The sequence below is a fragment of the Xiphophorus maculatus genome, chromosome 10 (assembly GCF_002775205.1).
Source record: "Xiphophorus maculatus strain JP 163 A chromosome 10, X_maculatus-5.0-male, whole genome shotgun sequence".
Taxonomy (NCBI): Eukaryota; Metazoa; Chordata; class Actinopteri; order Cyprinodontiformes; family Poeciliidae; genus Xiphophorus; species Xiphophorus maculatus.
Genome location: NC_036452.1, coordinates 10,334,221 through 10,349,392, shown reverse-complemented (window position 1 = coordinate 10,349,392; position 15,172 = coordinate 10,334,221). Strand labels below are relative to the sequence as shown.

Here is a 15,172-nt window from a genome sequence, read left to right as displayed (position 1 = left end):
CCTGCGCAGCCCCCTCCGTCGCCTCCGAACAGTGAGTGGTTTTTCGGGTTCATCCGACTTCTGTCGGCCGCTCTGAGTTTACTGTATTGTATAAAGCTGCTGCCGCGAGTCGGTAGAGGAGGAGTAGGAGGAGGAAGGGGCGTCTGAGTAGCAAAATTTCTCCCCTGATAGTGAACACATCCGGAGTCCCGACGATCGTAATTTAAAAATCACATTGTCGTTTTATGAAACAGAGTTTTAGATGTATATATTTTAAAATTTATTTATGTCATTTCGCTTAGTTTATGCTTTACGTTAACACGCTGGGAGGGCAGAAATGGCGGCCAACATGTACCGGGTCGGAGGTATGTATGTTAGTGGATCCTTTTTAAAAAAAAAAAAAAAAAATCAAATAGAAATAACTAAGTTTTGAATCTCCTTTGTGTTATTTGGTGATGTGTTAGTGGTTGTGCGTGTAATGGTGAGATGCGGTTGAGCTGCACGTTTAGATGTGAGTGAGGCTGGAGCCGGAAGGTGAGCTTTTCTTAATATTTGGGATCCAAAACGGGCCAGGCCTCTCAGCAGCTAGCCGCCAGCTCGCTAACTGGCTACCTGGTAATGTAAACATTTTTTTTTCAGCTGTCGGCACTGTTAGCCGCTACAGTGGTTGCGAAATACTTTCACGGTGGACGTGGAAGAGCCACAAGCTGTGTTAGCCCATGGCTGGAGGTGTATTTAAGCGGCTGGTGAAATTTCATTTCGGTCAGTCTGAGGCTGCCTTTGTATTTGCCTCTTCTGGCATGCAGCCATTAGTCTACGAGTCCTTATTTAGCTAACGTTAGCACAAGCCGCGGCTCATCGTCCTCTTCCTCCTTTTATTATTTCTGCATTGTAATTAGACGACCATCTTGGTGACATTAAAGCCTGCTTTCCCCCGTAGCGTGTAATATTACACACACATTGGCTTATAGTGTGGTTAGTGCTCCAGTCCGGCTGCTTGGTCGACCAGCTAGCTCGTTAGCACTCTGCTGGAATTCAGCATCAAATTATTGTCTTCATGGCGTCGGTGCGTCTGCTGAGCTGAACCTTACACCTTCATTTGCTCATACCCGACCTTTCCTTTACCTCTAAATTGAAAGTTATCATAAATGCCTTGATGCATCACTTGATTCTTGCAGCATAAACTATATATTTTGCCATTCTGGCAACCACTTGCACATCACAATGTGTCTTATCTTCATTTCTGATGCCTTCAGATGCTCTTTGTTAACTCCACGTTGCATTCAAGTCCTCTCCTGCATAATACACAGACCATGTGCATCTCACTAAATCATCACATGCGTTTATATGAATTATGAATTTCAAAAATTGAAACGCATTTATTATATAGATGCATTTCACACATGGTAATAATGGCTTAAGTGTTGAATTCTGTTAAATTTTTGATGATTATAGGGTTTGAAATACCTTTATATTAAATGTTGTCACAACTCAACCAAGTATCTCCAAAGAGTTGTTGTGAATGGTGATGCTGTGGGCAGGACGGATCTACAGTAGCAGTCAGTCTTGCATTGAATCTGAAGAGGCTTCTGACCAAATCTGTTGTTTATACTTTGAGTATCATGACATTCTAACAGCTCTATTTCCAGGCCACAGGGATAATATTATACAATAGAATGTCCTGGTTGACAACATCAGTTCTTGGGAAGCACTGCTAATCTACCTCACTTGCTTTTGCCTGTCTTCTTTAAATCTGTCTGGCTGTATGGTTAGAAAACCGGACAGAAACGTAGGAGACCTTTTCCCCCGTTAGGACTAATGGAAGTGATGGCTTGAACCTCTTCTTTGCTTCTTTGCTCTGCATTTCCTTTTCAACTTCTTTGGAATTTGTCGTCATAGTTCAGGTACCATTTGAGCTTTTCAGCCGCTCCCAGTTGTGAAAACAATATCTTATTGCCATGGTTATGCATCAATAATTGTCTAAAAGTCAAAAAGTAAGAAGAAAGATCCTTCCAGCTGCACAGCATCCAAAACCAGAGGGAAAAGCTGTCTTAACATCCAACTAAAAAAATCTAGTCACTCCAGCATCGCTCCTGAATCAGAGACGAGAGTCAGTAGCACCTTACTTAGGCTAAGCAGAAAATAGGCTGGATCGTTGTCTAAATCTCTGTTTTTGGATGGAATTCAATTTCATTTTGAAATTTGACTTTTGAGGAAGAGTAACAGAAATAAATTATGACCGAAGCTGCCATCTTAAACCAACACCAGTCTCAGAAATATCACCTTTTGTTAAAAAAAGGAAGTTTTAAGCAGCCGTCATTTTTCTATTGAACTCTTATTTACATAATCATCAGTTTTTATTCACAAGGAAAGCGGTAGTAGGTCTATAACAGTGACAATCACATGTGAACCGCCTGCTGCTAATCGTTTAGCATGTCAGGAGCATCTTGGATTTTGAGTCTGTGAAAATGACTAACGATGCTTTTTGACTAGCGCAATATTTACATTTATTTAAGTTGCTTCCTCGCAGAAGCTTTCAGACCCTTAGTATATTTTGTCAACTTGTGGAAATAATCTTCAAAATTTTATTTTAAGAGTATATTTGACAGGTCAACACAAAGTTATGCATAACTATGAAGTAAAACAAAAATTATAAATAAAAAAAAATGGGTTTTTTTTAGAAATATAAATTATGACTCCTCTTCATAGAACCACTTTATGCTCCAGTGTCAGCTGCAAGTCTCTATTGTATGTTATATACAGAAAATGTTGACAGTTCTTCCTTCAATACTAACTGAAACTCAGTCAGATTGGATGGAGGGGATTTCTGAAGATCAGTTTTGAAGTCTTACCACAGATCAGATGGATTCCTGTCTGGACTTTGACTAGGTCACTGTAATACATGGACAAGCTTTGATATAAACTATTCCATTATGGTTCTCATAGCTCAGTGCTTCTCAATTCCAGTCCTCAGGCCCCGCTGCTCTGCATGTTTTAGATGTGCCTCTATTCCAGAGCAGCTGATTCAAATGATTGCATGACCATTAAGTGCTGCAGAAACCTGTTGATCACCCATAGATTCAATCCAGGTGTGTGGCAGAAGGGAAACACCTAAAACATGCAGGGCAGGGGGGCCTGAGGACCGGAATTGAGAAACGCTGTCATAGTCTGACTGTTCAATTAGATCAGGGGTCTCAAACTCCACTCCTCGAGGGCCAGTGTCCTGCAGTTTTTAGATGTGTCACAGGTACAAAACGCTGGAATGAAATGGCTTAATTACCTCCTCCTTGTGTAGATCAGTTCTCCAGAGCCTTGCTAATGACCTAATTATTCTATTCAGCTGTGGTGCAGCAGAGGCACATCTAAAAGTTGCAGGACAGCGGCCCTTGAGGACTGGAGTTTGAGACCCCTGAATTAGATGCTGTTGGAAAATGTTAATTTAGGTCTACATGAACAATAGAGAACGGGTAAAAGGAAGGATAAGAATGTGAAATTGGCTAATGTTTTTAAAGGTTACAGAATTTCTACACCCATAGTCCAACTTTTCTGATAACTGTCTCAGAGCTACAAATCATGCTTTACAGTATTTCATAAATTTGCTTTTGCATATTTTATTTTGGTTGTAATTCACTGGGAGTCATTTTTGTTACATCCTCACAAATAAAAATGTTCCTATAGTTGAAGAGGGATTTGTTTTGTGGTGTGTTTATTTTGGCTATGATGTTCTGATGACCTCTTGTTTGGCGTTGCAGATTACGTCTTCTTTGAAAATTCCTCCAGTAACCCTTACCTGATCCGTCGGATAGAGGAACTCAACAAGGTACTGCATTGTTTGTCATTTTTGTGCCGAAGGGGGAATAACTTGGATTCCTGCCTGCAACCTCCACCTATTGCCCCTCTGTCTATGTGCATTCTGGTATTTTAAGTGTTAATTGTTTGACTGAAATTGACAGGTGTTCCTTTGTTTCCCAACTGTCGTTTTTCCATTACTGGACACACCTGTAAGGGCGTGTGCGCTTGTTGACGTAATAATACCTGTAATAAAGGCTTTTAAAGCCCACGTATTTGTGCTTAGCATGCATGGTTAGCTAGAATTGTTACCAGCTTTTAGCTGGAATAAATCTGCAACATGATCTGATGCTGCTCCTGCTTGGTCACGTATACAGGTTCCTCTTTTAACATATATGCAAGGGGTGTGTCAGCTAAGGCAACACAAAGCAAAGCAAAACATTGACTTGCTTGCATAGAGTTGAATACTTAAATTGGAAATGAATATTTAGTGAGAAAATGTCAAATAAGGTCTTATTTATTAAACAAGAAAACATTTTTTCTTAATGTAATAGAAACAAAAAGGGAAATTGCTGCATCAGGCTCTTTGTTTTCCACACAACCAAGGAATTCGACTTTGGCTGCACTTTGCTCTCAATGAAGACATTCAGTGTAATATTGCTGCTTCGCAAAGAAAAAAGAGCTTATACGTCGCTTATCTTTGTTGTTTGCTAAATAAACTTGAGATAGTGAGAGGAGAGTAACATGACTTCTGCTGGTATTGCTTTGCTGTGTGTTTCTTATTTTGTAATCAAAAACATGCCATCAGTCAGATCTGCTGATGGCAAAAAAACATGCACCTTGTTTAATTAAAATATGACCAAAAAGTGAAACCGGTGGATTATATAGATTCATTACACACACGCCCACACATCAACTTCAAAGATTTATTATAGTACATTTTGATGATTTTTTTTTTACGCAACTCAAATGAAAGTTTGTGTACTGTTCATTATACACACTTAATAATTGGTTGGGGCTCCTTTTGTATTTCATAGAGGTGATGAACCTTCAACTCATCTGCATTGTTTGCTTTGTTGTCTCCCATCTTCCTCTGAACAATACTCCATAAATTTGCCATATGCGGTTTTGGTTTGTCTAGTTTACTAGCTGATCAAACGCAGTGATTTCATCATTATTAATGAAAGTAGTAGTTGTACTTTTGGGAATGTGGGCAGATGACAAGTCCTGCTGGAAAATAAAATCATCTCAATAAAGAAACATAAAGTGCTCTAAAATTTCTTGGTTGGCAGCTGTGTGCTGACTTTTTTTTTTTTTCCAAAATCTGTTTATTGCTTCTTTTGTGTTTTTAAATGAGATGCAAAGACAAGTAACTAAGTCACATGGATACCAAGCACCAAGCAAAACCAGCAGTAACGTAAAACAAAACCTAAATGAACAACATAAACCTTAAAGGTGTCAAACATTTATGTAAATTGCATTGAGACTGTGTATTTTATGTTTGACCTTTGACTCCAGAAAACACAGAGGGCCAACACCATCAGATGATCCGTCATCCCAAATCATCACTGAATGTTAAAACTTCACCCTGGACCTCAAAATCCTTGATTCTGTGTCTCTTTACTTTTTCTTCAGTCTTAGTTTGGCTCCAATGTTTCTGTCGTTCTCTCTTATTGAGAAGTGAAATATCACATAAATCGGACCTGAATATATATAAAGCCACTTTTAATGAATCGTCCTCAAACTCTTCAATGAGCTTTGCATTTGCAATCCTCTCAAAATTGTGACTCTCCCTGTTGATTTTGCACAATTTTTCTTCCACAAAACTGTCCATTGTTATGCTTAGAGCACTTTAAACAGCCAGCAGTTTCAGCAGTGACCTTTTTGACCTCTTCAGGGAGGGTTCCAGTGATTGACTACTATCGACTCGGCAACGGACTGCATGATGGTGTAGACCAGTGTTTCCCAACCCTGTCCTCAAGGCGCACTACCCTGCATGTTTTAGGAATTTCCTTGCTTCAGTCCAGCTGATTTCAATTGATGACTGATTAACAGGCATTTGTTGAACTGCAATCAGTTGAATCAGGCACATTAAAGCAGGGAAACCTAAAACATGTAGGACAGTGTGCCTTGAGGACCAGGGTTGGGAAACACTGGTGTAGACCACTTGTGTCAAACTTGAGGCCTGGGGGCCAAATCTGGCCTGCTGTAGCCTTTTATGTGGCCCTCTAAACTCCAAATTACATCAACACGTCCCTCCAGTTTTTCATAAATCCGAAAAATTTACACAAAATCAACCGATCCCCACATTTTGTGGAATTTTTGTCCAGAAATATTGGGTTTAAGTGACTGCTGCCTCAGCCTTACTTGATGTCAAGTTGTAGTCCGTGACCGACAGAGTAATTAACAAAAAGTCACATTTAGCATCATACATTTAACATCATATCTATATAGTTCAAATATTGTATAAATTCCTTACAAATATTTCTGAATTAGTGCCACAAAATCTGTGATTTTGATAGCAAAAACACACAATAAAATAGCAAAATCCTGGACGGACTGATCAATGTGAAAAGATGTTGAATATTACACTTATTGAATGCTGAAACAAGCAGTTTTGTATTGATATTTTAGCAATTTATTTGGTTTTATTAATACATTTTAGTCCAGCCAGCCCTCCTGTTGTGTTTGTTTGTAGGGTACAGCAAAAAATGTTCGTGGGTCAATTTGACCCGGGGAGTGTTTAATAATGCTATCGTGTCAGAAACCAAAAAATTCCTCCAAATCATTTTTGTATCTGATTACAGATACAAAACAGAATATTTCAATCAATATTTGTGCAATGATGTTTTTTTATTTCTCAGAAATTAAGGATCAATCACAACAACTTACTCATTTACTCATTTGGACATAAAAAATGGAATTTACATTTTTAATGTCCGCTGAAAAAAACCTAGACACAAAAAAACTATAATTTCCTTGAAATTGATCTTTGGTAAAAAAAATTTATGTTACACCTTTTTTTTCCCAATTGGTGATCTTTATAATTGAACTTGAGACACACATACTGTTCAGGGTCAAATTGACCGGCTGATTAAAATCAAGATAAATGAGTCATGCAGAGAGTATTTATGTTTTCCTCCATTTCTACTGAGTGTCACTCAGTGTGGGTGGAGTTTGTCAATGGGAACAGAAAAGATTCCCGTCAAAAGTTGTATGAAAACCTGCTTTCTCGCAGTTTCCTTGTGAAGTAAAGAGAGTAGTGAGAAAGTGGGCTTGTGTGTGTCTTGGTGTGTGTGTGGTGTGTTGTGTTTGTGTGTGTGTGGTGAAATATGGTTCATAGCTGCAAGGAAACATAAAGAATTGGACATTTTTAAAACTTTTTTTGCACTTTAACCTGACTGCCGGGTCAAATTGATCCGAACTGTGTCTATGTAAAAAGTTGACCTATGGGTTGGTACAAATGTGCAAAATGAGTAAATTTTCAATTTATATGTAGAGTTCACCTATTAAGACAAATAGAAAAAGTTTCATGCAAAAAAAAAACAACTTCCAACCATTTAAAAAAAATTTTTAAACTTTAAAAGGGTCAGTTTCACCCGGAATATAACAGGAGGGTTAAGTACATTCAGATTTTTGATATGGCCCAAAATGAAAATGAGTTTGACACCACTGGTGTAGACTATCAAATTTGTTCAAAACCTTTTGATGAAGCAGACAATCTGAATGCAAAGGCTGCAGCTTTTCCAGTTTCAGACATTTGCTACATTTCTTCCTTTCTCTGCATTTCTTCTTGTCCAGCTACCAATGAGAAAGGCTGCTAGCTCTGTAAAAAACATTTAAAAACACCCTTTCCTTACTTCGTTGATCTAATTTAGCACTAATAATTTTGTAAAAAAAAAACTGAACTGACTTTAAGATGTCATCAGTAAAATCTAAACAATGGTTTAAATTGTGTGTCAAACTCGAGGCCTGTGGGCCACAAAATCAACAAATCGCTACACTTTGGTAGTTTATAGCAGATTTTCCATAAAAATTGTCAAAACTTTCTTACATGTACTAAACAGATGTCTCAGCCTAAATGTCAGATTATAGTCCACGATCTAAGCAGCGAGTAATAAAAAGTTGCATTTACAGACATAAAAAAGCGCAAATAATTCCAAATTAGTACCACAAACACTTCGATTTGTATCGCAAAAAAATCACAAAACAATTGTAATATCCTGGAAGGACTAAAAATCTGTTCAATATTACTTCATTTTAAGGATTTATTGATATTTTAACAGTTTGTGAACAAGTTTTATCAATACGTTCTGGCACAACCGGCCCTTTAAGAGCATTCATGATGTTGATTTGGCCCAAAACAAAAATGAGTTTGACGCCCCTGAGTTAAATGAATCAGACTTGTTACTTCTGAACCTAAACCCCAACTTCATCCAGTGAGTTTGAATAGCTGAAATAAATTACTTTTTCTCTATTATTAAGATGCACCTTAATTCTCCCACATTAAATCACTCAGCATCAGTTTTGCCATTTAATACTTGTCAGTCCACCCGTTGGACTAATTATACAACGTGACAATAAATCAATCATCTTTTTTTTTTTTTAACCGTTACTGTTCTTTCCCGCTTGTCTCAACTTGACGGATGCACAAAGGAGATGGTTCTTCTGGGAAATTGGAGTCGTGTAGATGGGCTTGTTTGACGCATTTCTTCATGCCAATCTTGATCTTCATTCTCTCTTATTTCAGACCGCCAGTGGGAATGTCGAGGCCAAGGTGGTTTGTTTCTACAGAAGGAGAGACATCTCTCACAGCCTCATCCAGCTCGCAGATAAACACGCAAGTGAGTCGCTGGCTCGGACCATTTTCAGACCTTAAACTAATATGAATAACGGTTGCAGATGAAATTTGTCTTTAGAGAAGTGCATGAATATAAACTGCAGAACTGAACGTTGTGTATTAATGTTGATGGTGGCGCCGACTGAATGGCAGCCTCGTTTTTGTCAGTTTGCCTCAGGGCAGCTGTGGCTACAATGTAGCTTACCACTATCAGTGTATGAATGGGTGAATGTAGCGTAAAGCACTTTAAAGTTCCTGTATTTGAAAAAGCACTACATAGGTTTCCTCTACATGTAACTGATCGCACCATGGCAAAATAAAAGCCACCACACCTTCAGAATAAATGCTTTTTTTATTTTTAATATATTTTAAAACAATGTAAAGCATATACATTTATATAACCTATAGTGGTGTACTTATACTCACCATCAAACAAGAATTACAACATATCTCATTTACAATGCAGATTATTGCTCAGTAAGATTATATTCTACCTTAGAATATAATACAATATCTTTATTTTTCTTCAAGATCAGTTAGAAAAATAAACTTTAGCACCACATAATTCAATATTCGAGAGAAAAAAAAATCAGGTTGGCTTATATTAACGATACAGGAGCCTTTTCAGCCTGATAAATTATTAAATATTTGTATTAGATTTTGACTCATCCCTTCTATATGAGAGCAGTAGGAATTACACAGCTCTGCAGTTACACGTAATTCCACTAACATTCCATATTTTAATGATCTTTAACTTCTTACGTTAACATTCAGTGTTTGCAGTTCCTGCATGCCTTTTCTGTTGGTTTATAAATCTTTACTGAGATTTTCAGAAGGGTGACAACATTTCCTTCTCCAGAAGGCCCCATGGCAGACGGATCAAAACAGATATGTCTGTAATATGTGAAGCAGTTTTAGATAATAAGGCTTCCTTTGAAATGGCTTCTTACATTTCTCCGCTTCCTCTAACTTCATTTTTTAGAGACCTCCCTGAAGCAGCTGCAGCTCCTTTACACTCAGAACATTGTGTTCAAGCTCCATCATGGAGGAAATGGAAAATTCTGCAATGAGCTCACCTGTTTTTAAACTGGTTTAATACCTTTCGTTCCTGAAACCAAAACAAAAAAAATCAGGCTTAATGCATAACTGATAGTAATCATAATCATAGCTGCTCCGAGCCAGCAAATCCAGTATTTATGGATAGATACGGTGCTGTAGATCAGCGGTCCCCAACCTTTTTAGTCGCACGGACCGGTCGTTTCAATAAGAAAAAATTTTGAATAATTTGTTATTTTTGATGTTGGCATTCCCATAAAATTGCTACTTCATTATCCAAATATTGCGACTTCATTATCCAAATATTGCGACTTCATTCTTGTAATATTAGGACGTTATTCTTGTATTACTCTGACTGTATTCTTGTAACATCATGACTTTATTTAAAAAAATAATAAAATAAAATCTTATCCTGATCCTAATATTCTGTCAGAGTTGACTTGAATTCAAAGTCCAAATAAATTGAAGCTGTGAAACAGACGGTGGATTTTGGGCGAACTGACATGATCTATGGGAACCCAAAGAGTTTATTGGTGAAAATAAAAATGCAGATTTTCCAAAAATTAAATCTTCAAAAACCGAACATTTGTCCATTCTTAATCTTGCATAAATTCCAGTGAAAGTTTTTGATTTTGAAGCACTTTTTTCATCTAACAAAACAAAATTCATCCCTTAGGCCTGAATTTGTTTTATTTTCCTCCTCCTGCTTGTTTCTTTGGTGTGTTTATTCTGATTTGGTCTCTTCTCTTTGTGCCTTTTGCAGAGGAGTTGGAAGAAGAGAAGGAGAACCCAACAGAGACCGAGCTCACAGACAAACAGAAACACCAGCTTCGTCACAGAGAGCTCTTCCTCTCCCGACAGTATGAGAGTCTACCTGCGACACACATCAGGTACTAAAAGACAAGCTCTCACACGCATGCAGATCGTTTTCTATACCGCGCTGCTCGTCATCTGCAGGCAGCACACGTGGACAAGTCATTCAGCCACAAATGCATTACAGGCCACTTCCTTTGAATATGTTTTACATGGTGTGTGCTTCCCTTTCTCCCTCTCCATCAGGGGGAAGTGCAGCGTCGCATTATTGAACGAGACCGAAGCCGTTCTTTCATACCTTGACAAAGAGGTAAGCCTAAGGGGGGGAAAACGACGTCTGCTACTGCTGCTTGATCTGAACATCATGGAATAACGCACCACACTTATCTTTTTTCCTAATTTTAGATTCCTTTTAAACTAATTTATTTGACTCTATCCTGGTTTAGCTTCACAAAATGAAAAGCTGAAATAAACCTATAAAGATTTGACCTCATTTAGGTTGTTTTCACGGTAAACTCTGTTTGATAATTGTAGTTTTCATGCATTGTTTACATCTGGATGTACTTCGTCTGGCTTCTGCCGGTGTAGAATTATAACGCAGAAAACAATTGGATACGTATCTGACTTAGTAACACATATAAAAGTGACGCAAATCAGATTGTGCATGAAAAGATCTGAATTGGGTGGTTCAGACTGGGATTTGTGTCGCATTCAGCTGCTGTGTGAACGTAGCTTTAGTCTGTTTTGATTCTGGTCACCAGTGGATCTCTGGATTAACTACATAGATTACAATTTGAATTCATAACCTACTGCTACATGTTGTTATAGATAAACTAGATGGCATGTATAATTTAAGTCTTCAAAGACTTGACTTAACATCCCCTAATGACCCAGTTAGTTGTTTATAATTAGATTTTATTCAACATTACCAGATTGTTCAGACAACGGATAACTTAAGACCAAGAAAGGCTGAACTACTTAGTTCAGGGCTGAACTAACTGGTTCAGTTAGTTCAGAATGTCTGCTAAATGAATAAATCGCTACAAACATTCTCGCCTCTTATTTACTGACAAATTATCAGTTGCTTTTAAATGTAGCCACTCTTTTCTTGCAGAAAGGTGTTGATTTTCTTTCTTTTTTCCACATTGTCTGGCACTGTATTGATTATGTAGCTTCATGGATTTGACAGAAGAGAGCAGCCGTATGAAGTGACGTCTTTCTTCTCCTCTTCAGGACACTTTCTTCTACTCGCTGGTGTACGACCCGACTCAGAAGACCCTGCTGGCCGATAAGGGAGAGATCCGAGTGGGACCGCGCTTTCAGGCAGATGTACCTGAAATGTTGCAGGAGGGTACGTCGCAGTTTATTGTTTGAAATTCACTTGAACATTTTGGCCGATTATTTTCCTTTTCTTGTTTTCTCTGAAGTAATCATGTTCCAGTTTGCTCTGTAAGATGCTTCCTTTGTGTTGCAGGAGAGGCAGATGACAGGGACCAGTCCAAACTGGAAGAGAAGCTCTGGGATCCAGAGTGTCCTCTGACCGACAAACAGATAGATCAGTTCCTAGTGGTGGCGCGGTAGGTCACCTTTCTGCTCGGATTGCTGCCTCCTGGTCACATAAACCCAATCTGGTGTCAGAAAGATCATACATCCTGGCTTAATTAAGCTGTTTCTTATGTCTGATGTTAATTTTCTCATTAAATTTAAACATTTATAGAACAAATGTAGTTCCAACTATAACCTGTTTTACATAAAGCATATTTCTGGATGAATAGTGCTTAGAGTTCGGTAGTAACTAGTTACATTTACTTGAGTATCCTATTGGAAAAAATTTACTTTTAGGAGTATTTTTATTACACTGTACTTTTTACTTGAGTAATTTTGTTATAAAGTATTGCTACTATTACTTGAGTAAGTTTTGGGTAAAGTTACCCACTGTGAGTAATTTTACTGAATGTAGAGCAAATATATTTTAACCAAACATTCACCAGACACAGTCTTGCAGTTTTTAAGTTTTATATTGAAAGAAACTGATTTGGAAAAATGTTTCTTTTGCTAGATTTTGTAATTATGTTATTTATATGAATTATTTTCATTTTGGTACTTTAAAAAGGCCAAAATGTCCACACATTTTGGTCTGTCTGATACTGTATTTTTTTTAAATATTAGATGATTGATTTTTGTACTTTTTTACTCTACTTTTTTTCTCTTTTAACTTTTACTTGAGTAAAAATTCATCATCAAAGTAGTGGTGCTCTTATTTGTGTACATGTTTTCCGCATTTGTAGTAAAATTGGGGAAATTCTACCTGTTTGCTTCTATTTCACGGGTTTCTTGTTTGTCGTTGGGTTTTTTCAGAGCGGTTGGGACCTTTGCCCGAGCGCTGGACTGCAGCAGTTCAGTTCGACAACCAAGCTTGCACATGAGCGCAGCTGCGGCCTCTCGAGACATCACACTGGTGAGTCATGCACGCTTTCTTTCTGGAGACGCACCAGTCAGACGACCCACCATTTTCACTTTAAACATGCTTCAATCAAGGAGATGCACTCTTAAGCACTTTGAGTTCAATCAAAATCAGATTAAGGTATCTGGGATGGATGTTTGGATAAATGCTCAAGTTTCTGTTGCATTCAATATTAGCATCTCTATTTAGGACCCTGCAAGTTGTTTTAAGTGTTTTAATGTTTTAGAAGAAGCTCTAAATGGTGCTTCTGTTTCTTTCACGCTGCTGCTTCCTAAATAGGATTTCATCATAACCCTTGTTCTCTCTTAGTTCCACGCGATGGACACGCTGCATCGTCATAACTACGACCTGTCCAGCGCTCTGAGCGTTCTGGTCCCAGCGGGCGGCCCGGTGCTCTGCAGGGATGAGATGGAGGAGTGGAGCGCCTCGGAAGCGGCCATGTTTGAAGAGGCTTTGGAGAAATATGGGAAAGACTTCAACGACATCCGACAAGACTTTGTAGGTGTTTGCTTCGTTTTCTTACTTAATTGCGACTTTGGTGTTAATTATGTGCAAGTTTAAAGTTGATCTGCTGTGAGAAACTTCAAAACTTTCGCAGATTTTAAACAGAGCACAGACTAAGTTTTATTAGGGCTGCAGAATAACAATTAGTTATTCTGACAATTAATCAGTTAATCTGTTAAATCTTAGATCTTTCTTATACATTATTAGAAATAACATCAAACATAAAAATAAACAATTAAGTTCCTTTTTAAATAAGAAAATAAATATTTTATTGCCATAAAATGCACTTAAAGCATTAATTTAGTGCATGCTTGATAATTTGTAGCACAGGATACATCTGCAGCTTAAAAAATACCTCGAAAAGCTCAGCTCTTTCTGCTTAATTTTGACTTTTTTTTGTCTTTATCGATTAATAAATGGATGCAGAAGGTGCTTATTTGAAGATTTTTTTAACAGAATTTGAACCAGAGGAATCTAAAACTATGATGAGATAAAGGTGTTCTTTTTTATTTATATTGGATGCAAAACATCTATGTCTTTTGTACATTTTTGGATTAATTACTGCTCTGAGTATGTTGTAAGCAAGTAGCCTTTTTTGAGTTTGTATACTCCAGTTACTAAATTAGTTGACGAGTATTTTAATAATCAATTCGTTATGAATAATTTGATTAAGTGTTTCATCCCTAAATTTTTTTGAACGTGCAAATTTTGCAATTTTCCCTCTCAATCCTCATCTGGACGACTCTTTCATTTTCTAATCTCTCTCTAATTGAACTTCAACAATACAACCAGAATACAATTGAATTAGGGCGGCTGCAGCAGGTGCTCATGAATACTTATTAAGCATGTGAATCACTGCGTGCGTGTCGTCTGCGGCCCGAAGCGAGCGAAGTCAGTAGCTCCCAGCCTGTGTGGTCACGACGTCTCATGAATAAACATGAACGCTCTGCGCCCAGATGGCAGGAACATGAGGTATTAATATCATTAATTTGCTCTCCGTCTCCCTCTCCAACCTTCACTATGTGCTTGGCTCCTCCTGCGTCGTGAAGCTGCCATGGAAGTCCCTGACCAGCATCATAGAGTACTACTACATGTGGAAGACCACAGACAGATATGTGCAACAGGTGAGGCTGCTGCAGTGATTTGTGTTTGGAGATTTTCAGCTTCTCGGTGTTAATTAGCTCAGCTGCTGTGTGAAATTACAGATTATATTTACCGTGTTCATGCAAGACCGAAAACAATCAGGACCCTTTACAAATGAATAAAAACTCCACAGGGAGCCTTTTAAGCAGCTTATAGTGAACTCAAAACAAACTTTCTTCCTGCAGCCAAGCTGTTTGTGCCACCTGAAGGTTTTACATTTACGCTCGCCGTCTTCTGTGCTTTCCTTTACAGAATCTCTCAACAAAAAGGCTCCAAATGTAGTTTCTCACCTCCAGGGAGGGATTATTGATTCGAGTTTAACTTTGAAAACTTCAGCTTTAACTTTTCAAACTAAATTATGTCTTGTATTAAACTTTGCGAGCCTGTATAACTGAATTTAAAAGTCCGTAGGGTAGAAATTTGGTCTAAAATTTGATGTCTACGACTTTGGAAAGCCATAAATGTAAAACATGAGCTTCTACCCAGTTTGGAAAAGTTTTCTTTTGTCTTATTGCTTAGATTTGTAATTCTGTATCTTTAATCTCTCACAGATTTTGAGTTATTGAGCGAGAACTCACAGAAAA

At 37.9% G+C, this 15,172-nt stretch overlaps 1 protein-coding gene across 2 annotated transcripts in view; it reads left to right on the top strand.

Moving 5' to 3' along the window:
- The first annotated feature begins 65 nt into the window (after nucleotides 1–65).
- mta3 (metastasis associated 1 family member 3) overlaps nucleotides 66–15,172 on the top strand; it is a 37,614-nt gene continuing 22,507 nt past the window's right edge. Inside the window, exons 1-10 of one of the 2 annotated variants that reach the window (XM_023341042.1) lie at nucleotides 66–344; nucleotides 3,732–3,799; nucleotides 8,519–8,612; nucleotides 10,428–10,554; nucleotides 10,724–10,787; nucleotides 11,711–11,828; nucleotides 11,952–12,054; nucleotides 12,836–12,935; nucleotides 13,251–13,439; nucleotides 14,495–14,569. In XM_023341042.1, the coding sequence (XP_023196810.1) occupies nucleotides 317–344; nucleotides 3,732–3,799; nucleotides 8,519–8,612; nucleotides 10,428–10,554; nucleotides 10,724–10,787; nucleotides 11,711–11,828; nucleotides 11,952–12,054; nucleotides 12,836–12,935; nucleotides 13,251–13,439; nucleotides 14,495–14,569 (966 nt within the window). In that variant the 5' untranslated portion in view covers nucleotides 66–316. The remainder of the gene's footprint in view (nucleotides 345–3,731; nucleotides 3,800–8,518; nucleotides 8,613–10,427; nucleotides 10,555–10,723; nucleotides 10,788–11,710; nucleotides 11,829–11,951; nucleotides 12,055–12,835; nucleotides 12,936–13,250; nucleotides 13,440–14,494; nucleotides 14,570–15,172) is intronic. The other variant, XM_023341043.1, reaches the window with a different exon arrangement.